This window comes from Esox lucius, chromosome 1 (genome assembly GCF_011004845.1).
Source record: "Esox lucius isolate fEsoLuc1 chromosome 1, fEsoLuc1.pri, whole genome shotgun sequence".
Classification (NCBI taxonomy): domain Eukaryota; kingdom Metazoa; phylum Chordata; class Actinopteri; order Esociformes; family Esocidae; genus Esox; species Esox lucius.
The window spans coordinates 35,097,690-35,123,312 of record NC_047569.1 but is presented as its reverse complement, the minus strand read 5'-3'; the positions used below and the strand labels follow the sequence as shown (position 1 = coordinate 35,123,312).

At 40.8% G+C, this 25,623-nt stretch overlaps 2 protein-coding genes across 3 annotated transcripts in view; both read right to left on the bottom strand.

Annotated features, from left to right (window-relative positions):
- Positions 1-16,325, bottom strand: part of sik2b (salt-inducible kinase 2b) — a 50,021-nt gene extending 33,696 nt beyond the window's left edge. The window contains exons 1-3 of the mRNA XM_029121491.2: positions 15,857-16,325; positions 11,193-11,309; positions 9,440-9,503 (exon numbers count right to left, since the gene is read on the bottom strand). Coding sequence (XP_028977324.1) covers positions 9,440-9,503; positions 11,193-11,309; positions 15,857-15,994 — 319 coding nt within the window. The 5' untranslated portion in view covers positions 15,995-16,325. The remainder of the gene's footprint in view (positions 1-9,439; positions 9,504-11,192; positions 11,310-15,856) is intronic.
- Positions 16,326-17,471: 1,146 nt separating this feature from the next.
- laynb (layilin b) lies at positions 17,472-23,876 on the bottom strand. 2 transcript variants are annotated; one of them, XM_020055899.2, is made up of 7 exons: positions 23,412-23,876; positions 22,420-22,717; positions 21,929-22,107; positions 21,477-21,521; positions 19,284-19,370; positions 18,847-18,961; positions 17,472-18,651 (listed from the first exon to the last, which is right to left on the bottom strand). In XM_020055899.2, exons 1-7 carry the CDS (start codon positions 23,485-23,487, stop codon positions 18,330-18,332), a joined length of 1,122 nt encoding a protein of 373 aa, XP_019911458.2. In that variant the 5' UTR covers positions 23,488-23,876; the 3' UTR covers positions 17,472-18,329. The 2 variants fall into 2 exon arrangements, with proteins under 2 accessions (XP_019911458.2, XP_010869866.2); XM_010871564.3 differs by having other exon boundaries at positions 21,950-22,107; positions 23,412-23,875.
- Between the last annotated feature and the right edge of the window lie 1,747 nt (positions 23,877-25,623).

The following is a 25,623-nucleotide window of genomic DNA, read 5'->3' as shown; positions in this document are numbered from 1 at the left end:
AAGTTAATCCTCGGCAAAGCAGAGCTGGAGGACCTGAACCATTCTATTTGTGCAATCGTGAGGTCATTGAAATTCTGTACAAAAACAAGATGAAAGCCATCGAAGACGTAAGACTGGCAAGCAAAGATAACCACAAAGTTGGCAAAAGATTGAAACAAATAAACAAAATAAAGCTTAGACTACCCTATAACCTGTTACGTCACACTACGAAGATAACTAAAACGATAAAATCACATTAAAGACCATAGGCCTACTTTTAACCTAGCTGCAGAAATTGCAGAAATATTTAAGGTTTATTTATAGGCTAATGATACATGAGCTTCAAGATGTTATGACTGATGTCTCCTCACAAGGAACTGTATTTTGTAATGATACTTCACAATGAACTGAATGGTTTTAAAATGTGTTTCCAATGTTTTCAAACTACTAGTCTAAATGCGAATAACATGTGAAAATCAATTAAAGTTATTGTTTAAATGAAAATACTGAAATAGACTCATTCACTATCCTTATTGAACCTGCAAACTGTTAAATCTTCATAAAGACATCTGCACTTTCAACCAGTTGGCTGAACCAGACATTTTGGCAAATTTCAAATGCCAACCACACGCCATAGTGATACAGACAAAATGACAACATGCTGAAAGAAGGTTTTGAAGAGTAATTTCCACAATAGTTTTGATTTTGTTCATAATTTTTTTTGGGCTACATTCCAAAGATGATATGTTGTAAGTTTAGCTTTTTCTGCATTGACAATACAACAAAAAGGCTGATCATGCCTATTTCAAATGCCATTTACAGGTCATAGAATAGGAGTACAGACAAAATGAAAATGGAGCGCTAAGAGATTACAGATTTGAATAGAACAAGTTTGTATTGCTAAGATATATTTTAATGTATATATTTATATATAAATCACATTACCCCATAGATGTTCAATTGGATTCAGGTCTGGGCCCTAGCTGGGCCATTCCGAAATGTTAATCTTCTTCTGGTGAAGCCATGCATTTGTGGATTTGGATGTGTGCTTTGGGTCGTTGTCATGCTGAAAAGTGAACATCTTCAGCTTTCTAACGGACACCTGAAGGTTTTGTGCCAAAAATGCCTGGTATTTTCTAACTGTTCATAATACCCTACACCCTGACTAAGGCCCCGGTTCCAGCTGAAGGAAAACAGCCCCAAAGCATGATGCTGCCACCACCATGCTTCACTGTGGGTATGGGTTTCTTTGGGTGATGTGCAGTGTTGTTTTTGCGCCAAACATACCTTTTGGAATTATGGCCAAAAAGTTCAACCTCGGTTTCATCAGACCATAACATCTTCCCACATGCTTTTGGGGGACTTGATGTTTGTTTTTACAAACTTCAGCCAGGCTTGGATGTTTTTCTTTGTGAGAAAAGGCTTCTGTCTTGCCACCCTACCCCATAACCCCTTCATATGAAGAATACGAGAGATTGTTGTCACATGTAGCACACAGCAAGTACTTGGCAGATATTCCTGCAGTTCCTTTAATGTTACTGTAGGCCTCTTGGAAGTCTCCCTGACCAGTTGTCTTAACTTTTTACCAATTTTGGTAATGTTCAGTTCTTGGTAATGTCTCTGTTGTGCCATATTTTTTCCAATTGATGATGACGGTCTTCACTGTATTCCATGGTATATCTAATGCTTTGGAAATTCTTTTCTACCCTTCGCCTGACTGATATCTTTCAACAATGACATCCCACTGATGCTTTGGAAACTCTCTGCGGACCATGGCATTTCCTCTGAGATGCAACTAAGAAAATGTCAGGAAAATCGTACTAGAACGGCTGAACTTTATTTGTGATTAATCAGAGTCACTTTAATTGAAGGCAGTTGTGTAATGACTTCTATTTAACATGAGTTTGAATGTGATTGGTTCATTCTGAACACAGCCACATCCCCAGTTATAAGAGGGTGTGCAGCTGTACACACTTATGCAACCAGGTTGTTGTAAGGTTTTTATTTTTTATTTTTCCCCCTCGAAGATTTCAGTTTGTTTTTCAATTGAATTGTTCACATTATCTCATTCTTTTCTCACAAGAATCTGGCATTTTAACAGGGTTGTGTAGACTTTATACCCACTGTATATACAGTGGGGAGAACAAGTATTTGATACACTGCCGATTTTGCAGGTTTTCCTACTTACAAAGCATGTAGAAGTCTGTAATTTTTATCATAGGTACTCTTCAACTGTGAGTGACGGAATCTAAAACAAAAATCCAGTAAGTAATTAATTTGCAGAGGGAGATTGACCGTCATCTTGAACTTCTTGCATTTTCTAATAATTGCGCCAACAGGTGTTGCCTTTTCACCAAGCTGCTTGCCTATTGTCCTGTAGCACATCCCAGCCTTGTGCAGGTCTACAATTTTATCCCTGATGTCCTTACACAGCTCTCTGGTCTTAAGCCATTGTGGAGAGGTTGGAGTCTGTTTGATTGAGTGTGTGGATAGGTGTCTTTTATACATGTAGCGAGATCAAACAGGTGCAGTTAATACAGGTAATGAGTGGAGAACAGGAGAGCAGGTCTGTGAGAGCCGGAATTCTTACTGGTTGGTAGGTGATCAAATACTTATGTCATGCAATAAAATGCAAATAAATTATTTAAAAATCATACTGTGAGATTTTCTGGATTTTTGTTTTAGATTCCATCTCTCGCAGTTGAACTGTACCTATGATAAAAATTACAGAGCTCTACATGCTTTTTAAGTAGGAAAACCTGCTAAATTGGCAGTGTATCAAATACTTGTTCTCCCCATTATATTTATCAACATATCTGAAGTGGGCTTATTTGGAACACCATGGGCTTAAAGGGTACATTAGGTACACATTGAGCTCATGCCAGACTTAAAATATTTTGACGAATTAAACAATAAAACATTGGAAATGGGTATAAATGAATTATTGACACTACAAATTAGAGATTAGACTTTAATTGTCTCATCTAATCTGGGCAGAATATATAGAAAATGTTTGAAAAGCACATTTGGTGGGCTTAATAGGGACTATTACCAACAGGGACGTTTATCCTAAACATTAACTATAAGTAACCTATGCTAATCTGGCAGAATGGTTATTTATTTAAAAAGATGCACCTCAAGAAATAGCTAAATAGCATGGCCTGACGTTTAACAGGCCGGAAAAGTCGTATCCTGGTGTGACTAGTCTAAGCCTTGTTATGGTATTAGAAAAGTGTGAAAATTGAAAAGCACTGAAAGAAAACCTGAATGTTAAGAAATCAAACAGCATTAAACAAAAAACGATGAAAACATTGGATTTTATATGGCCCTAAATAGAGTTTTATAGGGAAGATTGCAAGATAAAACCTCCAGCCACCGCCGAGTCCAATACACCACTGGCCTGGAAGGGTCCCCAATGGCTCACAGTGCTGTGGACCCAGGTCAAAAGCAGTGCACTATGAAGGTAATGGGGGGCCATTGGGGACTCATGCAGTCACCTCTCTTTTCACTTGTCCCAAAGTCTGCACCCTTCTTTATCATTTGTGGTGAAAAAAAGAGGGCTGTTGTAAGAGTCAACAACAGTGTCAGGTCAGGGCTTAGCGAGTTGCAGAGTGTCTTTACTTTGCGCAGCCTGTGGGTCCACAGCAATCGTATACAGAGCTGTGTTGTGTCTCCGAGTTAGTCACATTCACAGAGCCACACAATGTACATACTAGAGAAGGCATCGGCATGATTCCTCAGAAAACTTGAGGAAAACACTAACGTTTAAGAGTTTGGGGGTCACAGAAATGGCAAAGATTTTGAAAGACGTGTGTTTTGTCCAATGAAAATATCAAACTGTATACAAACTGTAGACACTTAATGTTGTAAATGACTATTGCAGCTGGAAAAGGTTGATTTTCAATAAAATATATACATAGGCATACAGAGGTCCATTATCAACAGCCAAGTTTGCAACACTTTTAGGCAAAGTGGCAAAGAAAAAGCCATATCTCAGACTGGCCAATGAAAAGAAAAGACTAAAATGGGCAAAAGAACAGAAGACACTGAACAGAGGAAGAACTCTGCATAGAAGCCCAGCATCCTAAAGTCGCCTCTTCACTGTTGACGTTGAGACTGGCGTTTTGCGGATACTATTTAATGAGGCCGCCATTTGAGGATCTGTGAGGCGTCTGTTTCTTAAACCACACGGTAAAGTGTTTGTCCGCTTGCTCAGTTGTGCACCGGGGCCTCCCACTCATCTTTCTATTCTGGTTAGAGACAGTTTGCACAGTTATGTGAAGGGAGTACTACACATGCAACAGCCTTCATTTCCCAGAACAAGAATAGACTGATGGGTTTCAGAAGAAAGTTTTTTGTTTCTGGCAATTCTGAGCCAGGAATTGAACCCACAATGCTGATGCTGAAGATACTAAACTAGTCTAAAGAAGGCCAATTTTATAGTTGCTTTAAATCGAAAATGTTCATCGGCGCTAATAATTTGCCTTCTAAAATGATTAACGTGGATTAGCAAACACAACGTGCCATCGGAACACAGGAGCAATGGTTGCTGATAATGGGCCTCTGTACACCTATGTAGAAAATCCATTGAAAATCAGCCGTTTCCAGCTACAATAGTAATTTACAACATCAACAATGTCTACACTGTATTTCTGATCAATTAGATTTTTCCTTACAAAAACAAGGACATTTCAAACTTTTGAATGGTGGCATACAAATTTAGATTTACTATTAAAAATAAAATTTAAATAACACTTGAAGGCTGGGTGATAAAACAAAAGCAATAATTATGAAATGTTACTCTGATAACATAATGGTCAATTCAAGACAATAGCACCCTTCATGAGACAATGAGCAATATTTTTGGCTCAAACATAAGAGGGAGCCACATAATTTCTCAAACACAAAAAAAATTATTTTGAGAAGATCTTTTTATGCAAAACACAGGTGCCATCTGTTAATACATTACATTAATTTTAGCTGGTCTCAGTCCCGAGGAAGTGCATACATGCCTGTCACCAGTTCCTGTTTGTACGGGTTATAGATGAGGTCGCACGCATGTAAAATCCCCTTTTCATCCATCACCATGGGAGAAAAAAAACTAAGACATTTTAGCTAAAAGGAGACAAATGGTCGCTGATCAACACAGATCAGGCAGAGGACAAAAGATATAAACAGATGAATATACCCGTAATCACAATTAGGGCATAAATCAAAACGTTTCGGAGGTCTGCAATAGTTAGAAATATGCCAAAAAGTGTATTATTGTGCATACGGTGAAGACGGTTTTGAAGGAGGCAAAGAAGAATACAAGGATCAGTTTCAGAATGGTACAGTCTAGTGTAGTCCGAGTTATCAAACCTCAAAACCATTAGACACCACCTCCTTGTCAACATGCTCATTGGAAGGGTTGCATGAAAAATACCTTACTGACCCCTACCCAGAAACAGCAGTGGCTGAACTTTGCCAAGTATTATTGGAACGGCAATTGGAATTGTGACAGACGACAAAATGTTTCTGGATATGTATTCCACTACGTACCGGGATATGTTAGCCCAAAACCTGGTTGCCTCAGCCAAGAGATTGAGACTTGGTTGCGAATTAACCTTTCAACTAGGCAATAAACCCAAATGAAAACTTGGAAATGGTTGCGGGTACACAGAATCTGTGTTTTACAATCTGCATCTACGAACGTGAATCAAATCGAAAATATGCGGTCTGAATTGAAGAGAGCAGTCCACAATTGCAAACTTAGTATTATCAAGGAACTTTAAAATGTGCTGCATGGAGCAGAAGTCCAATGTGCTGCATGGAGAGGTCCAAGTTCTCCAAAAGTCTGTGCCAACTTTGTCAGACAGCACAGAGCTGGAAGAGGCTCTGCTGTTATCCACTCCAGTGGAGACTTCACATAATATTGTAGTGGCGCCAAATGGGATTTTTCAGAATAAAACCATACTACTCATTGAAATGTTTTGTGTTTGAAAAATTATTGTTTTGAAATGAAAGTATACGGCACCCTCCTTGTTTGAGGCCAAAATATGACTCATTGTTGATAGTTTATTTTTTGCATTCCCTTTTGCGCACAAATCTAAGAATATGATTTTCCTCTCTTAAAAAGCCAGTTAAAACTATATTGTTTCATGATATGGAAAGATTCAAGTATTAACCTAAAGGGCGTATACGAAGGGGTCATGGAGAACTACATCCTTCACTAGACACCAGAGTGTGTGTGTGTGCACGAAAAAATAAATGCTTGGGGATTCACAAGTCAATCAACTGCAGCATATTACAGCAGCAGAAGCCATTTAACAGGACAAGGACTATTTTTTATGTAATCCAAAACACCACTACCACTGTAACGAGGAACCTGCCTATTCACCCATAGATATCCAACATTAGAAGTACAACTAAACCTCCTCTTTGAGCATCCCCAAGCACAATTCTGGCTTGTGCTTCACATTTTAACACTGTAGCTCACTTGCCCAGCCATAACCTTAACAGTAGGACAATAATCACAATTGAAAAAGTCCACTCATTAAGGGCAACCTACTGAAACGTGACAGCCAGACAAAAGGTAGGCTACTGCTTTCAGTAGTTTGGTAATATATTTATTGAAATAGGCCTAAGCATTTCAGCGGTCAACATGGTGACCAGTTGCCTGGTAACCTGTAAGACCAAAAGTGAAACTTACAAGCGCTGGTCACCTAGAAGGGGAGAGTTGAATTGAATGTAAACTCCAGTTGCTGCAAATTGGGGATATTTCATTAAAGAAGCCTCAATCTTGTCAATGTATTTTAATGTGAATTTCCTAATATTCTACACATTTCCCCATTAAGCTGACAAACGCTCGCAATTTAAAAGGTAATTTCCCTCAATTCTGAACCTTTTCCAGGGGAGTACAATGACACCACTAACATTGCTTACATATCCAGGATTATAAATCATGTAGCTTTCCTACAAGTTATTTTTTACAACAAAATGTTCTGACCTTGCATGAAACCCCCACTTGATAAGAATCAATGCCATGTTTCCAGTCAACCAACACAGACACAGACACACACACCCCACACCCCCCCCCCCCCGCCCCCAAAAGGCATTAAAACCACATGAGAATCAATGCCACATTTCTCTGCTCCTGACCTTTTGTAACCAGGCATCATTAACCTGACTAAGCAACATCATACTAGCTCCCCAGAAGTGAAAGTGTGCGTTGGTTAATATACATTTAGCTCTATTATACAACAAAGACTACAACACAAAACGGCAGTCGGCACGGATAAGGCAAACAGCATTTCCAAAAGGCCTGGTGTCACTACATTGGGCGAACGGGTACAGAAATGTAATCCCTTACATGTCAAGCATTCCTTATGCCCCCTGAATACAACAACAGTGGAGAACCAGAAAATGCTGCTTACATAACCCGGGATGGCAGTGGCAGCAACGCTGGGTCTCATAAGAGCAGTGTCTGGTAGTGATAGAGCGCGGCACGCCTCAGAGCGCAGTGGTACATCAAGATAACCCCTTATCTTCTATAAGAACCATATGAAACCAGAACCCAGAAACACTACAGGAACCCTGCTAAACAAATCTCTTGCTGGTGCAGACATGAAATAAATGGCATCTACACACAAGGCTCCTGTTGTGGTTTAAACATCACCGTGGCCATCCAATGTTAATGATTTCCCCGAAAAATGCACGACTGATGGTGAAAAACAAAGACTGAAGAGCAGGAAGATAAAGTTTTTTTTTTTGCAGAAGGAACAGTGGACTGGATGCAAACTCATGCTGCAACTGTACATGTTTGCTGGGACACCCTAGGCAACAGTGGTAACCAACAAAATAGTGAAAACATTTAAACAAACATGATCTGAGAATACATTTGAATACATTTCAGCTGTACAAGCAAGCTTGGAACATATTGTTCAAGCAAATGTCAGACAACACCCCTCCGGTTGTTGTCTGACATTAGCTAAAACACACTTGGTTTTTGTTGGCAAGGTAATGCTTGTTTAGTGTTGACATCAGCATCACCTTGTGCCCTCGAATGCACAGACTAGGAGAATCACCGTGTTTGTCCACAGCTGTGCAGTGCCTACTGTACAATGTGACAAACATGCTGCAAAACAACGCGTCAATACAAAACCACTTCACATACCACAATGTAATGGCTTGCCTCAGGAAGACAGCCTGTGCACAAAAGAAGCACTTTGCTAACGTACTGTACGCTTTGGGGTAAAACAGCATTCACTTGGACATAACCTAGGCAAGTCTTCTTTGGTGGGTATGCAACAGACAGGTAAGCCTTCAGAAGCAGGTACTGGGGTAAAACGGTCTTTCCATCCAGCCCACCTGTGACCTGGTCGGTGAACGCCGGAACAAAGGGCATGAGGACAGACTTAGAAGCTCCAGTATTGAAACGATGAACTTTTCACACGGGTGAAAGGTTGTATGAAAGAAATCTAAGGGTTAAGCTGAATGCATCCCATCTACAACAATGAAAACTTACTGAAAGTTTATTTCAAGGCACTAAAATCTATATACACAAAGCCAGGGTTTGATCTTAGCTGACTGCCAAACATTTGAGGAAAAATGTAATGCTAACTTCTCATGAGCTCTAAACAGGTGGAAGCATTCCTATGCCAAAGTACACCAATCTTTCAACAGACAACAAATGTAGCCTTTCTTCTGCATACACCCCCCCGCCCCTTTGAATAGACAGCTTTATTGGTAAAACAAACCAATGAAGAATTCATGCTGTTGAAATCATGTGCTTTTATCTTCTAGTGGACAAATATGTCCCAACAGGTCTTATAAAGTCTGGGATATTAAGAACTCCGACAAACACTAAATCCAAATAATTTGTCAACAAAAAAATAAATAACTCAACATAATAGGAAACCAACTAAATGTATTAGATGTATTATTAATTAGGCCTAATTTGCACAAGATTATAATAAAACATGAACAAAATACAGTGATTCATTTTCTTTCAACTTTATGAAAAGGCATTGCAGAACTTAATGTTGGCCATTAGCAATTAGGCTAATGATAATAGCCTTATCAAAAGGCTCTTTTTTTTAACTGCAAATAATGATATAATATACAGGGGACATTTATTTAGCCAACTCAATCAACTCAATCACGTGTTTTTTACAGAAAGTCTGCTAACCCATCAACTGTTTACCTGGTGCACACTTGAATTAACGAGTATCTACTTGCTAAAAGGACATCCTTTCTTTTCTACTGAAAAGGCGTGATTATGATTTTGGTGTAACTGCCCTGCCCAACAGTCACACCATGGAAACCCAATTTAGATCCCTAAAAAAATACACAGAAAAAATGCTTCATGATTCACAGTCATTTTAAGTAGGAGAACAGAGGTGACCCAAAGCGGCTTCACATAAAACATCCCCACGGATTTCGCCCAACCAGTTACAAACTCCCATGGTACATCACTTACCAAAAATCTCCCCATTTTTGGCATACTCAGTCACCAAGTAGAGCATGTTCTTGGTCTCCATCACCTGGGAATGAAGAAAGGAAACAATGAGTAAGCAATAAGCACACAGCAAAGCAGATTAAGGCCAATCCGCATTGACTTCAGAGGGGTTAAAATGGAAATTCATCTGATAATCCTTGTGACACCTGGAACAATATTACATGCTAATGCGGGCATATTGAGAACAACGGAACATTCTAAAATTAAACCAGTCCTGAAGAACAAATGAATGAATGCAAACTTGCGCATGATCAGCAGAGTGCATTCAGCAAACGCTACTGAGTCAATGCCCATATTGGCTGCCCACAGCAACAACAAAACAAGTTCCAACGTTTGAATTACACAAATAAGGAACATGTGAGAGAATGGGAGTGATTTTCTGTTCCACGGTTTGAAACGGTTCCTATATCCCCAGTAATGAGACGGTACTGATAGTGCCAGCACTGTGTGTGTGTGTGTGTGTGTGTGTGTGTGGGAGGACACCAAAATTAGCAACGAAAAAAAAAAAAGAACCTGATGAATAGAGCTAAATGGACAGAGGCAAAGGGATGCATTAATGGAAGATCCATCCAGACACTCACAGAAGGTGTTTAATGAAACTTCTCATCGGCGCTACCTGCCAATGACATGCGCACTTTGTGACAAATATGCCAGTGTACACGACTTCAGATTTATTTTTTTTTTTAAAACCTGTTCCACGACTTCATAGAAAAACCTGTCGGGATAATCAATGGCACTTTTCCTAGTTCCTTTCCACGACCAGCCGACCACATGACACTTGTCATTCAAATTCTGTCAGAGTACTCTGTCAACGATGCAAATTAAGAAATGACTAGGATCGTTGTCTCAAGCAAATGACAGAAATTACAGTCTAACAGTACTCAATGTTGTTTTGAATGCATGACTGGGAAGGTCAAGTGGCTCTAGAAAGTGAAAGGGTGTGCGTGTGTTTGTGGGTGTGTGCGTGTGTTTGTAGGTGTGTGTGTGTGGTTGCATGTGAGAGAGACTGTGGGAAAGATGGGCATCTGTCTGCTTAGGGGAGAATCCTGTGAAGCAAACCCCCCCCCCAAACACCAACTAAATGGGGGAGGGGTTGGTGAAGAGAGCTCATGTTGACACTGCTGCCCCTCTGTTTATGAGGCCTGAAAGGAAATTACAGACTGACCCATGCCGTTTGAATGGAGGAGCTGTTGGAAATAATGATACACCATGATTACACAGCAACTACTGGACACAAGCCGTCTGGTTGTGTAATAATAACGAACTGCTATTCATTTTCACATTGCCACTGACTAAAGCGGCCTGAAGTCTTACATAATAAAGTGACGTTAACCCTTTTTCGGGTTATCTGGAGTGGGCTTTTTCCAGGGTTAACAAATATGATCTCCTCAGATACGGGTAGAGATTGGCTGCTGAACGTGGCTTCCGACACAGCTGAAAACACAAGGCACCCCAGCGCAATTTGGGCGAAATCTTTTTAAGCACCTTGACACACTGCTTGGAGAGGCATAGAGGTTGGTTGGTTCGTTAGTCATTAACTCTGTCAGTAATGATATCTATGAAGGTCTAGGACTGTGAAGGCCAGGTAGATTGGAGATGTTTGCTCAACCATTAGAAAAGGTTCTGAATAAAAGTACATTTCGCAAACGTACACATAGACCCAGAGAGTGAGAACGGGCCTCCTTCCTTTAGTCTGTAATGAGGAGAGGTTTACCTGGTATAATTTTATGATGTGTGGATGGTCCAACATTTTCATGATCTGTACCTCCCGGTAGATTTTCTCAAGGTTAACAGCATCTAGTTGGCTCTTGTCTATGATTTTAATGGCAACCTGTGGAAGACAGAACACAGTGATAAGCTTCAATAGCAAAGAAAATGTTTTTGTGTGATGTAAAGGAATTAATTAAATATATATATATATATATCTATCTACTTAGCAGTGTGTATACTGTCAATTTAACAAGTAATGGCACCCTTTATGAAATAAAAGAGAAGGCAAAAAATAAACAAACAATGAGTTATATCTTGGGATTTCTTCAGCAAAATATAGCATACCAAATTATTATTGGCATCCCTACAATACATTTTTTGTGAAGCCTCCACTAGAGTGGATAACATCACTGATCCTGTTCCCATGAACTCTGACAAAGCTAGTCCACACTTTTGTAAGTATCTTTGACAGCATTACGTTTGCACTTGTGGTCTGCCCTCTTCAACTGAGACCACAGGCTTTTAAATTGGAAGTCCAAAAACTAAGTGGATTATTGTAAAACATTGATTTTGTGGTCCTGAAACCATTTCTGAGTTTGATTATGATGATTGTTTTGGGTCATTGTCTTCATTTACTGCCAAGTTGCAAAACAGCCCCAAAGCATCAATGATCCACCACTACATTTTACTGTGGTTACCAGGTGCTCTTCAGCTTCCTGAACACAACACATTTTCCAATAAAGCCTGGCAAAGTTGAGGCACTGCAATTTGTTGGTTGGGCTCAGTAAGGTCTTCTTCAATGTAACCCTTCCAAAGAGCCTGTTGACAGGTAGACTGCGTCTATGTTGATTTTGAGACTTGATAAGCCCAAGATTCCTCTAGCCTGTGTATTTCTGAAACCAATCCTTGGATTCTTCTTTGCCTCCTCAATTTTGGCGAATGTTCAACTTTTTCTTAAACTTTCTGATTATTGCTCTGACTGTGCTTAGTGGTATTTTCAACTGTGTATTTAGAAAAATAAAAGTATATACACACACAAAGCATTGTATGATTCACAGAAAAAACTTAAAGCCCACATTATGACATGTTTTGCATTCAGTTTTGCTCTTTGGCATGAAGGGTGCCAATAGTTCTTGAGTTGAAAGATATGTATAGTTGTTTTTGTGGGTCTACATATTCCAGTGTTGTGTGGACCAAATCAGATAAATCAAGTCCAAAAGCAAAAACGGTAAGCAGTGATCCAATCTTTACATAATACAATTCCACAGAGCTCCAAGTTCTTTCAACCACAGCAAAAACCAATAAAATAAAAACTCAGATGCTCTCCTATGCAGAAAATATTGTATAGTGGAGGAATTCATAAACAGATTGTATGTTCGGTCTTCCAAACTGAATGAGAAGTAAGAAGGGGCAAACACAAGAAGAAGCTGTTAGAAATGGCAATTTCTTTATTGTTGCAAGAGTTGATTAACAGCGCCCGTGATAACACGCAATACGCCAAGTGTCTCTCTCTCTCTTTCATAAACAGCATTTCATCACCAGGACTTGAAGAGATCCAAATGTCTGCAAGCCAAGCTCTGGGAGTAAACAAGGGAATGGGTAGGATGCTTAGCGTGTCGACTGAGCTCACAGCTCGTCTTTAATCATTCCACTCTGATCTTGCAAACGCAATGCTTGATTAGACCCATGGCACTAGACTAATTCTCCTCTGTCTCTTTGTTATAAACAGAAGAAATGTGGACCAACTGCCAGCACCGACAGGGAGGTCAAGTAAGGTGGGTGTCGTTTGTGAACTGAGTTAAGCCTGATCACAAGATCTCAAAGACAACAGGAGTGTATAAAACCAGCCAAAGAGTGCTAGGTAATGAAAGATACGAATGAAAACTCAAAATGTGTCTGAATCCTAAATGCCTGCAAACGCATTCCCTATATAGTGCACTATTTAATTGCCAGATCCTGGAGTCGATTCAGTGGGACTAAAGAGGCCATCAAACACGTGGAAATGACCAGATAAATTGGCTTTCCTTTTTCAGGTATGAAATGTGTACTCTGTCAATGACGGCACCAGTTAAAGGAGATTGCATCCTGTTGATGTGGGATATGTGCTGATGTGGTTACTGGTGGACAGTTCTGGTGGAACAGGGGTAATATGCATTGCCTAGCAGCGGCCAAAAAAGTTTTGTTGCTAACACCCTCTCCAAACCAGATCCAATGACGAATTCCATGTTGTTTTCTCACTTGCACACCTTAATAAAGGCATCAGGCCTGTCTTTCTAGGTAATCAGTCGTGCCACTGCATTTGAATGCTCACCTGTGGAATGTGTCTTAATATAAGATACCCTACACCCTTGTTATCAACTACTGGACTTAATACTTTCTTGCCAAGGTGTCCAAGGTGACACAATTTACACCGAAGCCATCACAGCAGCGTATCTTCCACTGCAGACAATTTGCCAACATTTGCAGGGCACTAGGCAAACTTTTTTTTAACAACCCTTCAACAAAGTTGAAAATGCAGATGCAAAACGAAAAACATTGAAATAAAGCTAGAAACCTCAATATTTCTAGGTGTACTGGCATCTGCGAGTAAAATAGCGGCAATCTGGAGCTCTGACAGGTAAGACATGAACAGTGACACGGGCTACAGATCAGTCACTAGCCAATGTGACTAAGACGGCAATCCATTAATGAATTAAAAAAGGTCGAATTCCGGGGCTAGGGTTTATGCCAAATGGCACCCTTGAATGGCACCAAAAGGTAGTGCACTACAAGGAAAACAGGGCTATTTGGGATGCAAAATTGGATGGTCTGAACAACATGACAGTCAGAGGGAGAGCAGAGTCTGTTCTAATACAGTGAGGGCAGCATCTTGCAGGCCAATGATTCACAAGTTCAATGCCTCAATGGTCAGTCATTTGCATTCATCTCTGGCAGATTGTGTCACATAAGTTACCCCTCACCCATTTCAAAACACAACCAGGCTCATGTTGGTATTTGAGCTGACCTCTGTTACCAGCAGGCTTAACAGACAGAAATGGCGCCCGTTTAGCTAACTTATGTAGATAGGTAGGCTACATTTGACCGAGGAATAGTACATGACAGGACTTAACGAGTCCCAGTGACAGGAGTGGATCACTTTTTTTTAATGTATTTTAAGCCTCTGTGAGCTCAAAGCAAATGAAGATGACGTGGACGGCTGTCCAAAACAGGCACAGTCAAATGATTAAACCTGCTAGTTCCCCTGTGTAATCACAGTGGAACAGAAAGCTCATGGCATTGCAGAAATGTATCATTACACCCGTCGCCATTTCATTTCATTCAATCCAGGTCTTGTAGATGAACGTTATGGAAGCTTTGAGGACGCACTTTGTTTTTGGACCTCTACTTGGCTACGTACACTAATCAATTAATAAAAGTATCCCATCTGAGATTACATTTTTTTTTTAAAGACACGCCACTGCTTTGGCGTAGCCTATATCTGCCATTATTCGTTTAACTAGAAGATTTCTGCTGTAAGAGAGATTGGCATGGTGAAGCTGCTGCAAACCGTAAATGGTTGACACTGAAATCTCAGACTAGCTTTGCAATTAAAAGCTACGTACACTACAACTCACACAGTAATAGTCCCAAGAAGAGGCCACAATATCACATTATTATTGGGTTATGTAACCAACATGCTGCATGCCCTAGATATTTACTTGGTTGTTGTTTTCGGCTACACCAGTTTTTGCACGGTTTGTTGAGCGCATTATACGTGACATTATACAAACTGCACACAACCGTTGGGAAGATGGAGAAATGACAAAATATATTGATCCACGGTCAGAGAAAGGGAGCGCGTTGCACAACAATGACACTACAGTGATGGGATAATTATGTAGATGTCATGGTATGAACATGGACCCATGAATCAGATTCACAGTTAAACGTAACAGAGTGACAATTTTACAAAGCATTGGAAGTTTGGGGGGAATATGCAGCCCAGGGGTCCCCAGGACCAAGAGTTAGAAGCAGTATTGCAAAATTGCCCTAATCCTTAAAGTTTACCACAGACTCAAAATGCATGTAACTATGAAATATTTGAAATAATAAAATAAAGACTGAAAGACCTGAATGAACGAAACCAAAAAAACAAGGTTTTGCAATTAACTTACACAATGGATTGTACTGGTCTGAAGAACCAACCTTTGCCAAGGACACATTTGTATGTAGAAATAAAACTAAAAGGCAATATATGTCAATGAATGTCAAATCTCAAACTAATGAATGAGTTAGAATAATGATTCTGACATAAGCTCTAAATTCGGCCTCCGATAGTTGCCCGTTTTAGTTTTTGTCCCAAATACTACACAACTGACAACTGCATGACGAGTTGTTATTTGAACCAGCTGTTTTAGTGGTGTAGGGCAAAACCAAAACGGGTATCCCTGAGGACCCAGGACCCAGTTTGGGAAACCCTGAGTTGGAGAATCCTGTACATTAGCAAATTTAAACTTTAAGTACTAAGGTAGACAGTTTGAGTAACTTAAAGCTTCAATACAGGTGGCAATTAGTTAGAGTTTGCTAGATGTAAAGTAAGGTTAGTGATGCCCCTTGCAAGAAAATCCCACGCTTAACTTAAACTGTTGTTGGTTAGCTAGCTAGCTAGTTAGTTTACTCAGGACTCACCTCAGTCTTGGTAATGCGATGTCTAGCCAGCTTCACAACGGCGAAATTGCCCTTTCCCAAAGTACGTTCGATATCGTAGAAGCCCACTCGGACGGGACCCCGAACCATCGGTTTTTGGTGATTGTCAGCCATGACCATGCTGTAATAAATGGGGTTTTGGGAGAGGAGGTAGGGCTCGCGACTTGAGCGTACACAGATAACGAGGATGGGAAACAACCCTCCGCAAAACTGTGTCTATTTAAAATAGACTAAAAACAATTATCGGTCGCCGAGCCAGTTTGAACCTTAACGACCCCTCAGACCCACGAGACGACAGAGGACATTTACGACTGTAGCGGGCTGTCACGCCGCGTTCTCCAATACAATAGAGCTGTAATTTGTCAGCTAGCTAGCTAGCTACCTCTATTAGCTAGAGTACACGACACGAGTTGACTTGCAGGAGGCATCATGTTCTCTGGTTGACGTACATTGACGTCAGAGCCATGGGGGTATTTGTACAGGGGGCGGGACTCTGAAGCGGTTCTACACTTCAGTGCCAATTCGTTTCCATAGCGACGGGACCCACCTCTTACGTCAACCGGTAACATTGCTATTCTAAAATGTGTTTGCTCGTCCGCCTTAAGTGGATAGGTAACTTTGAAGTTTGGCCTGCAGGTGCATAAAACGCTTTTGTTACTCTGAGTCAATCTGCAGGGCCTGAAATTGTGCATTATTTATGCACATTTATACAAGCAAATTACTCAATGCATTAATTTTGTTTTTGTATGTATTACCAGAGTTGAGCTTCAGAAGTTGTGTGTGCAGCTTGGCTCTAGTAGAACCCATCCTAATGCAAATGTTACGTGCAAGTCATGCAACCACGACTATATTTCAATATGACTTTTAATGGTTGCACTTGCACTTCGTCAGGCTGTCATGTATAATGAAACGTTTTGAGATGGGACTGTTTAAGAAGCTTGCAAGCTGAACCCAGCTAATCCACTCGCCTTGGCCACATACTGTTGAAGAATGTTGGCAACAATCTTATCATCCTAAATTCATGTTAAGCCATTATTACTGATATAACAAAGGACTGTCAATGGAGTTACTCAAGTTATTCAAGTGCCAGGCAGTATCCTACATTACTGGTTAGCCGGGAATGAGTTAGTCTTACACTTCAAAATGTATTTTGAATGAACAGAAATGCTAACATTAATTTGGATTATGTCGGGTCATGGTTGGTGTCCTGTACCTTGCATTGCAGGTATTACGCAGATTAAGTTGGATTCACAATATTAAAATAAGATGGAAGAACATCAACAATAATATTTTTTAACACATGCTATTGCATCTAGCAATTAACAAAATTTAAGTGAGGAAACTGCTGGAGCTATGAGACCGATGCCAGATAGATGACCAATGCCAGATAGATGAAATATGACGTGAAATAGCTCCATCTGCTGTTCAGAGAAACAATATGGGTGCCAAAAGCAGGTTGAGGATTGCAATGAAAAGCAACAGAAAGTATACTTGATCTTATGAAAGGTTCAAAGCGACCGCTTCAAAAGTACAAAAAATAAACTGGGTATACTTGTACAAAATGGAAACGCATACTTTAAAAGAAAACACAGAGCCATGACGTTTCATAGGCTATATTTGCAGCCAGAGCGGTGTGCCATATTTGAAATATCTCACATATGCAAGTCCAGCAAGTACATGTTTTGTTAATTAACCTCTCTCGTGACAGGCTGACATGGAAAACTGTTGAGTGCAGCACCCTGAAGGCCTCTGCTGTCACTGCTAGATTTCCTGGATGTGCAAGTTCCAGATGTGCTTTTGGCATTTCCTGTTTGACATCCTCCAAGAACACTCAGATTTAGCTCGTTAGACTACTTTTCCACAACACTCTAGTCAGCCCCACTTGAATCTACCATGCACGCAAAACATACCTTTTTGGGGATTTTGTTTATAACATTATGATAAATACAACTTTATGAGAATAGGACAGTTAGGCAAACGAACAAATGCTACACACTGTTATTCAACCAGGACTTCGGTGCAGCCTCGAAAACAAGGCACATGAAAGAATCCAGCCAGCTCAAAATGGTGTCATAACAGTGGGGGCTTCGGTAAACATTATTAGGAGGAACAGCTTTCCCGGCAGACGGGGAGCATTGCTCAGAGGTACTGTGGGGTCAGAAATCTGTCAGCGGAGCTCCCAAAGATATTGTCCTGTTCCCTGAATTCAGCTTCCACACAGGAAGCTTGGAATACGGGTGACACTGCGGGCTACTTTGTACGATGAGTGGGCTTACCCTAAAGAGGAAGCTGTAACACTTCACAGGATCTGTTTGTCCTGTCTTGCGTCATATGATGCAATGCAACCCACCAGCAAGAGATATGATAGATTAATGGAGGCAAATGTCAGCCAGTCAGAGGCCCAGATGGCCCAGTGGACATGTGGTGAAAACAAGGGCACTGCAGGACAGTCAAATTACCCATAGATCTCATTCTCCACCCATCCGGTCTCGTGGTGACAGTGGTCTCGGCAGGTCTCATAGATGTCATTGGTCACAAAGCCACTCTCTGTCACGGTCTCTTTGTTTGAAACGTTCTCATAATCGTCACACAGGGTGTCAAACGAGGAGACACAGAAGGAGATTTTCTTGATTGATTCTGGTGCCATGCTCTCCAGATCAGCTGGTTGAAGTTTGGTGATGTCATTGTAGGCATAGGGTCCTTGGATGTCACAAGCCGCTGTGGACATTGTACCCCATTGCTCTTGCTTGGGGTGGATGTCTGTCTGAGGCTTTCTCCTGCATGAAGACAGTCACATTACCAGGTTACATAGGTACGTAGGACCGTCATGTCTAAAGCATGTCTAAAGCTGGTTTTGCAAGCCCTCTCATACTTTTATTCCCTTAACTATTCCCTTACTTTTAAATGTTTCAGTCAACCAACCATGGCTTGGGTGTCCCTATGCCTAATGTACTATGAAGCCATTAAACTACCTCTTCGCTGCCCGCTTATAGCAGAAGACCCCTGTCGCCACCAGCAGGACAAGTAGAATAGGTATAGTGGAGAAGAGAATGTAGGAAAGATACACAGCATTGTCTGAAAAAGAAACTGCAGGGAGAGAAAAACAGAGTTAAAACAATGGTACGTATAGCCTAGCTCCAGATCCACTTGCGTTAATTCTTCTATTTAGCCGATTCATCCTGAGGAACTTGGGCAGTGGCTATGTGGTACCATCAGATCATTCAGAGCTTTGAGTCATTCAGTGACAGACAAGATAGCCCAAACAGATCTAAGACCAGGCTAATGGAATTAAGTTGGTGATTTCATTATATTTTGGGAAACGAATTGTCCATTGCATTTGGGACACAGTGTGCTGTCATTCATAAACAATGATCAAATTTGATAGAAATGAAAAGTGCAGCCGTTTTACCTGACGATTCAGACAGTCCTATTTTTGCTTTCCCGTCATTCACTGTAACTGATGGTAGTTTTGGCCTCAGAGATATAATTGGGGCAACTAGAAAAACAGATAATTAACAAAACGTGTAAATAGAAACATTAGTCTAGAGGTATGCAACTTTTGTCATCATCATGCAGTAGGAGATGAAAGACTGTATGTGACACAGCAACAGACAGACATGTTATGACTAATATATACACTCACCTAAAGGATTATTAGGAACACCTGTTCAATTTCTCATTAATGCAATTATCTAATCAACCAATCACATGGCAGTTGCTTCAATGCATTTAGGGGTGTGGTCCTGGTCAAGACAATCTCCTGAACTCCAAACTGAATGTCAGAATGGGAAAGAAAGGGGATTTAAGCAATTTTGATCATGGCATGGTTGTTGGTGCCAGACGGGCCGGTCTGAGTATTTCACTATCTGTTCAGTTACTGGGATTTTCACACACAACCATTTCTAGGGTTTACAAAGAATGGTGTGAAAAGGGAAAAACATCCAGTATGCGGCAGTCCTGTGGGTTGAAATGCCTTGTTGATGCTAGAGGTCAGAGGAGAATGGGCCGACTGATTCAAGCTGATAGAAGAGCAACTTTGACTGAAATAACCACTCCTTAAGCATTTGTGAAGCCATAACACGCACAACCTTGAAGCGGATGGGCTACAACAGCAGAAGACCCCACCGGGTACCACTCATCTCCACTACAAATAGGAAAAAGAGGCTACAATTTGCACGAGCTCACCAAAATTGGACAGTTGAAGACTGGAAGAATGTTGCCTGGTCTGATGAGTCTCGATTTCTGTTGAGACATTCAGATGGTAGAGTCAGAATTTGGCGTAAACAGAATGGGAACATGGATCCATCATGCCTTGTTACCACTGAGCAGGCTGGTGGTGGTGGTGGTGTAATGGTGTGGGGGATGTTTTCTTGGCACACTTTAGGCCCCTTAGTGCCAATTGGGCATCGTTTAAATGCCACGGCCTACCTGAGCATTGTTTCTGACCATGTCCATCCCTTTATGACCACCATGTACCCATCCTCTGATGGCTACTTCCAAAGCTTGAATAATTTCAAATTGGTTTCTTGAACATGACAATGAGTTCACTGTACTGAAATGGCCCCCACAGTCACCAGACCTCAACCCAATAGAGCATCTTTGGGATGTGGTGGAACGGGAGCTTCGTGCCCAATCTCCATCAACTGCAAGATGCTATCCTATCAATATGGGCGAACATTTCTAAAGAATGCTTTCAGCAACTTGTTGAATCAAAGCCACATAGAATTAAGGCAGTTCTGAAGGCGAAAGGGGGTCAAACACAGTATTAGTATGGTGTTCCTAATAATCCTTTAGGTGAGTGTGTATGTATATATATTTGTGGCCTACTAGGAATGGACTCGAATATAATTAAAACCAGAAGAACTTCAAGCAGCATCCCTGTGTTTCTCACAGACGGCCTGTATTATTTGGTATAGCAGGACTGATTCAATGACACTCAGATGAACTTTGTTCCATTTCATTGTTTCCACTTTCTTTTGTATTGTATTCCATCCCGTGATTCATAAATCCTGACCACTAGATGTCATCATTTAGGTAGAAACTTCAGAGGTTGAGAATGGAGATGTCATAACATTTCCAAGTGCTTAATCTCAAAATCAACAAATGACTCATCCCAAGGCTTCACACATTTGACCTTAAGAAATACATGCATTTGTATTAGAATGTCAAAACAATGTTCATATTTAGCTCACAAATGACACAATTATGTAAGCATAACGTCTTGAACTGGTCTCTTAACAAAAAACACAGCCGGGCCAACTAAGGATGAGATACAAAAACATCGATTAGATCTCTTTTGTTTACGCACGCCACAACCTTATGTTGAAAGAAAATCAATCACAGGGCAACAGTAAGTGTTATAATACATGTGTGAACTCAGTCCAGCATACTGGTAATTGTGTGAGAAAACCTTTTAAAATTGTTGTACACATTTACCATAGCATTCGCACCAAACATAGTTCTGCGGTTCTGTTAGACTCTCTGCGGTTCTGTTAGACTCTCTGCGGTTCTGTTAGACTCTCTGCGGTTCTGTTAGACTCTCTGCGGTTCTGTTAGACTTTCTGCGGTTCTGTTACACATGTGTTTTTAGCTGTAGGCGTACCTGTGGACAGCGAATTCCACTCCACAGTGAACATCGGCACCGTTTCTGTAAGAGAGAAAGATGAATGAATCCACAGAAAAGGGACTGTAGAAGCTAAATATATTTCTTACAAGGTTCCTTGGCATTCCATTCGAAATCTTGCCACACGATACTTTTGCAGTGACGAGCTGCGTGACCGTGATACAATGTAATATAGCAGTTTCATAGGTTGTATTCATTAGGTCACTGTTAATGTATTCCTTCCTTGCTTTGGGACAATTTGTTCCACTTGGTGTCTGGAGAATACAACCCTGGTTTAAGGTTTTATTGTTTCGCTGTGGTTGTTATCGATGACACCAGGGCCATGTTCAGCAAGATTCGGGGACATGTGGGAGAACAAGTAATCTCAGGAAGTAAAGCGACAGTTATATCTTAAAAAAAAGTTTCCACACAACGTTTGCCTATGCTAACACCTTGTCCAGTGTACTGTTCACCTTCGGAGTACTTGCAGACGAAATTGTTACTGGAGTCGCAGTTGTTGTCGTTCCACTGGAACATGAAGCGCCCCCCTTCATCGGCTGGGGCGGTGGGCTGGTGATACAGGACCACACACATCTCATTGCCGCACGACGGCTCGTCCCAGTGCCAGTTCCTGCAACAAGCACGTTTTCCACATAGGTCTAAAACTCCATCACAGAGATCCTCTGGCAGTGAACAGTATGCTTCTGATGACGGATTCTCATTCCAACGACACCACATTTTGTTATAGTTAACACTTTACAGATAAAATGGCGCTGACCGGGAAAGCATGCAGACGTGGAGACATCTCAATACCTGATTCGATTTGAGGAGACACCAAGACAACAGAGTTCTTTTTGACCTCTGTGGTCCTGTTATTCATCCGGCAAGCATGCTGACAGGCACAGTGGTCTGAATTTAAACCAAAGTAAACACTCAAGACTACCTGAATCTGGCCTTGCTGCCGTCCAGCCAGTAGTACTGGGATGGACAGCCAGTGGTGGTCACTCTGTGATGTGGGCTTCTACGCAGCCCTATCCAGAAGTCCCCATCAGTGGCCTGCAACTGTTGGATGAACCTCTCGACCAGGCGCTGCTCATTGTCCGTCTCTATGCTAAGAAGCTCCCCACCATCCATCCTGCAGGCCTGTCTGGCATCATGGAAGCTCAGCCTCCCCTGTGGGTCCTGGAAGTAGTTGATCCTGTAGCAGGGTCGCTCCGTGCCACGCCGGCAGATTCTCTGGCCTACATTGGGAAACAACAAATGTCAAATCCAGAATATTAATCCAGTAGAGAACTCCAATAAATATTGGTAAATCAGAATAAAGAGGAATAACAATGAAAGGGTATTGATGGACCACGCATTAGCCTATGTTATGAATAATTTTTATTTTATTTTATGCTGGCCTGTTGCCATTAACGATAAAATGTGTAAAACATTAGTTTCATAAGTACTTGAAAGGCCGTATTTCAATATTCTTTGCTATAGCTCTCCATTAATAATTTTTCAAACCACAGTGATGACGCTTTTAAGTATTTTATGGCCCCCTTGATTTTCCATCACCTTTAACTTGATCACTCTTGATTCAAAATAAAGTTGTGACCTATTTGCCTGCATAATATGTTAATACGAATAATATGTTAATACACAAAACAAATAACCTGCTCGTTGCAATTAAAACCATTGAGGACATTACTGAGAAGATCGAAGTGACTGTTTTTGCCATCAAAATCTCCAGACTAAGTTCAACGTTTTTTAGTGTTGAAAATATCCACTTTCAAAATCGGGGGTCAATACAGAATTGTCCCCCCCCCCCCCCCCAACAATCACCACAGCGAAACATTGCCAACGATATGCTTACTTTGTGGTATATTATAGCTATCTATACTTTTTGACGGACTTTGACAAGTTTGACACTCTTTCCATGTAAACACTCACCGTTCAGTTTAGATTGAGTAGATCCTGAATGGCAGAAAACAGCGAGAACAGTCCCGAGCAGTTTCAAGAAATACATTTCTTCATCTTCACCCAAACGTTCGCGTAAATTCGAGCATTTTAATTAACTTTCCACTATGATAAAACTAGTTAGGAATTGAGCAATGACTTGAAAGTACGCCCGCGGTTGCCCGTCAGCGTCAGAAAGAGCGGAACATAACAGCCGGATATGGTCCAATCAGAATAAAGTCGAATTGTTGAAGAATTGGCGTTGAGGGGGATTGCAACCCGTCTTACTACTAACGGCGAATGATTCAAAAAATAGATCAAAGACTACAGTTTAAAGAAATATTGCTTGTAACACATGAAGGCATGATTAAATGATATACTCATATTGTTTTTCCCACCCACTAACTCACATGTATTTGATTATAATGGAATACAGACTAATGAAATGAATAGATGTCTTTGTGGTGGGCTATCCTGAGCAATAGAAATGTCATGGGATTGTACAACGGTAGAGCAAAAGTTTAGTCTTACATAGACACAAACACATACACACATTTCCCTTTCTCCACTTTGTTGCCTTATCGACTTCATTTATAATTTATATATTTTTTTCTCCATCAAGAGAAAACACATTGTTCAAAATCATGGCAATTTACTGAAACAAAATATGTGAGTTATCTCATGTATTTAGACCCTTTATTTGTTATACTGTTTCGCTTGTGGCTCCTCACAGCTTTGTTTCTTCTTGGGTATGCCTCTACCAGCTTTGCACAACTGGATTTGAGCATTTTCTCAAGACACTTTGAACAACTGGATTTGGGCATTTTCTCAAGTACTTCCTTAACAGTCAAAGCTGATGTTTAACCTTTCTGCACTTAATAGACTGTAATCAACAATTAGATTTCTGATGCAAAGCCTAAACCTTCCATCCATATTCATTTAGACTACCAAGCTCTGTGAGATTGAATGGGGGCGTTGGTGCACAACAATCTTCAGGTCTCCCCCCAGATGTTCGATGGGTTTAAAGTCTGAATTCTTGTCTGCATCTGGATCAGAATTTCTTCAAGGGATGTTCTGTGTTTTGCTCCATTCATCCTTCCCTCAAACGTGACCAGTCTACCAGTCCCTGTCGCTGAGAAGCATCCCAATAGTATGATGCTCCGACCATCAGTTTTTTGTCATGGTCCTCTTTGGCAAACGGCACAGGATGCATCCGAACACAAACTGCAATATCTTGGCATAGGGTCTGAATACTAATGTGCATGAGGTTTCAGATTTTCCTTTTAAATAAATTTGCACATTTCTAAAAACATATTTTCGCTTGGACATTTTGGGTTATTGTGCAGAGATTTATGGCCAAAAACATAATCAGTCATAATCAGCCATTCAGTTATAAATTGCATTAAAAAATGTAGTGAATACTGAATACTTTCCAAAGCCACAATATGCCATTTTTTATATTTTACATCTGATTATATTAAGCTCAAGTTATGGTCTGGCAAGAAGCTTTGGTACTTCTACTTGAGAATTGTTGGAAACCTAAGGCTGGGTGCTAATTTTGCCCATACATTGCAGTCCTTTCTTCAGTGGAGTGCCCAGCCGTGATCCATAGCTACTCCTGTTCGTTGTACTGTTTACTCATGTGGTTGGTGAGCCATGGAAAACTTTGGTGAGACCTCTGAAATGTTCAAGTGTTCCAGGCAGCAACTCATGCCCAGACAATGCAAAGACAAGTACTGAGTAGTTTTCTTGTATGGTTAGTTTGTGTTGACCACAATAACCAGAAAACAATGTCCCTAAAATCTGTATCCACTTCACAGTCTGTAAAACAAAAACGTGTTTTAGTTTTTGCTTGCTGATGTGGTGGTTTCAGAGGAACAACATCAGTCACTACCATAAAACCACAGTTGGTTATATGCTGTGGCCTGGACTACATGGGAATGGGTTGGCTAACTTGGCAACACTCAGCTGACGGTTGCCAGGTATGTAAACATGGAAACCCTAATCATCCCTACAGTGAACTGTCTCCAGCTAGTGTTTTGACTGCAACTATGTATGATAAACCCAAAAGGTCCTGGGCCTTGCATTCATAAATTGTCTGAGAGGACAAGTGCTGATCTAGGATCTGTGGATACAGGACAGGTTGAATTGTTTGTGATGCTAGTGTGCAGGGCAATGGCTCCTAACAGGAAGCTAGAGAGGAGGA

Excerpts from the sequence above, each read along its gene's own strand:
- laynb (XM_020055899.2), bottom strand. The coding sequence starts at position 23,487 with ATGTATTTCTTGAAACTGCTCGGGACTGTTCTCGCTGTTTTCTGCCAT. Across the intron at positions 22,718-23,411 it reads TACTCAATCTAAACTGAACG|GCCAGAGAATCTGCCGGCGT; the intron begins GTGAGTGTTTAC and ends TTCCCAATGTAG. Across the intron at positions 21,522-21,928 it reads TGAACAGTACACTGGACAAG|AAACGGTGCCGATGTTCACT; the intron begins GTGTTAGCATAG and ends TCTCTCTTACAG.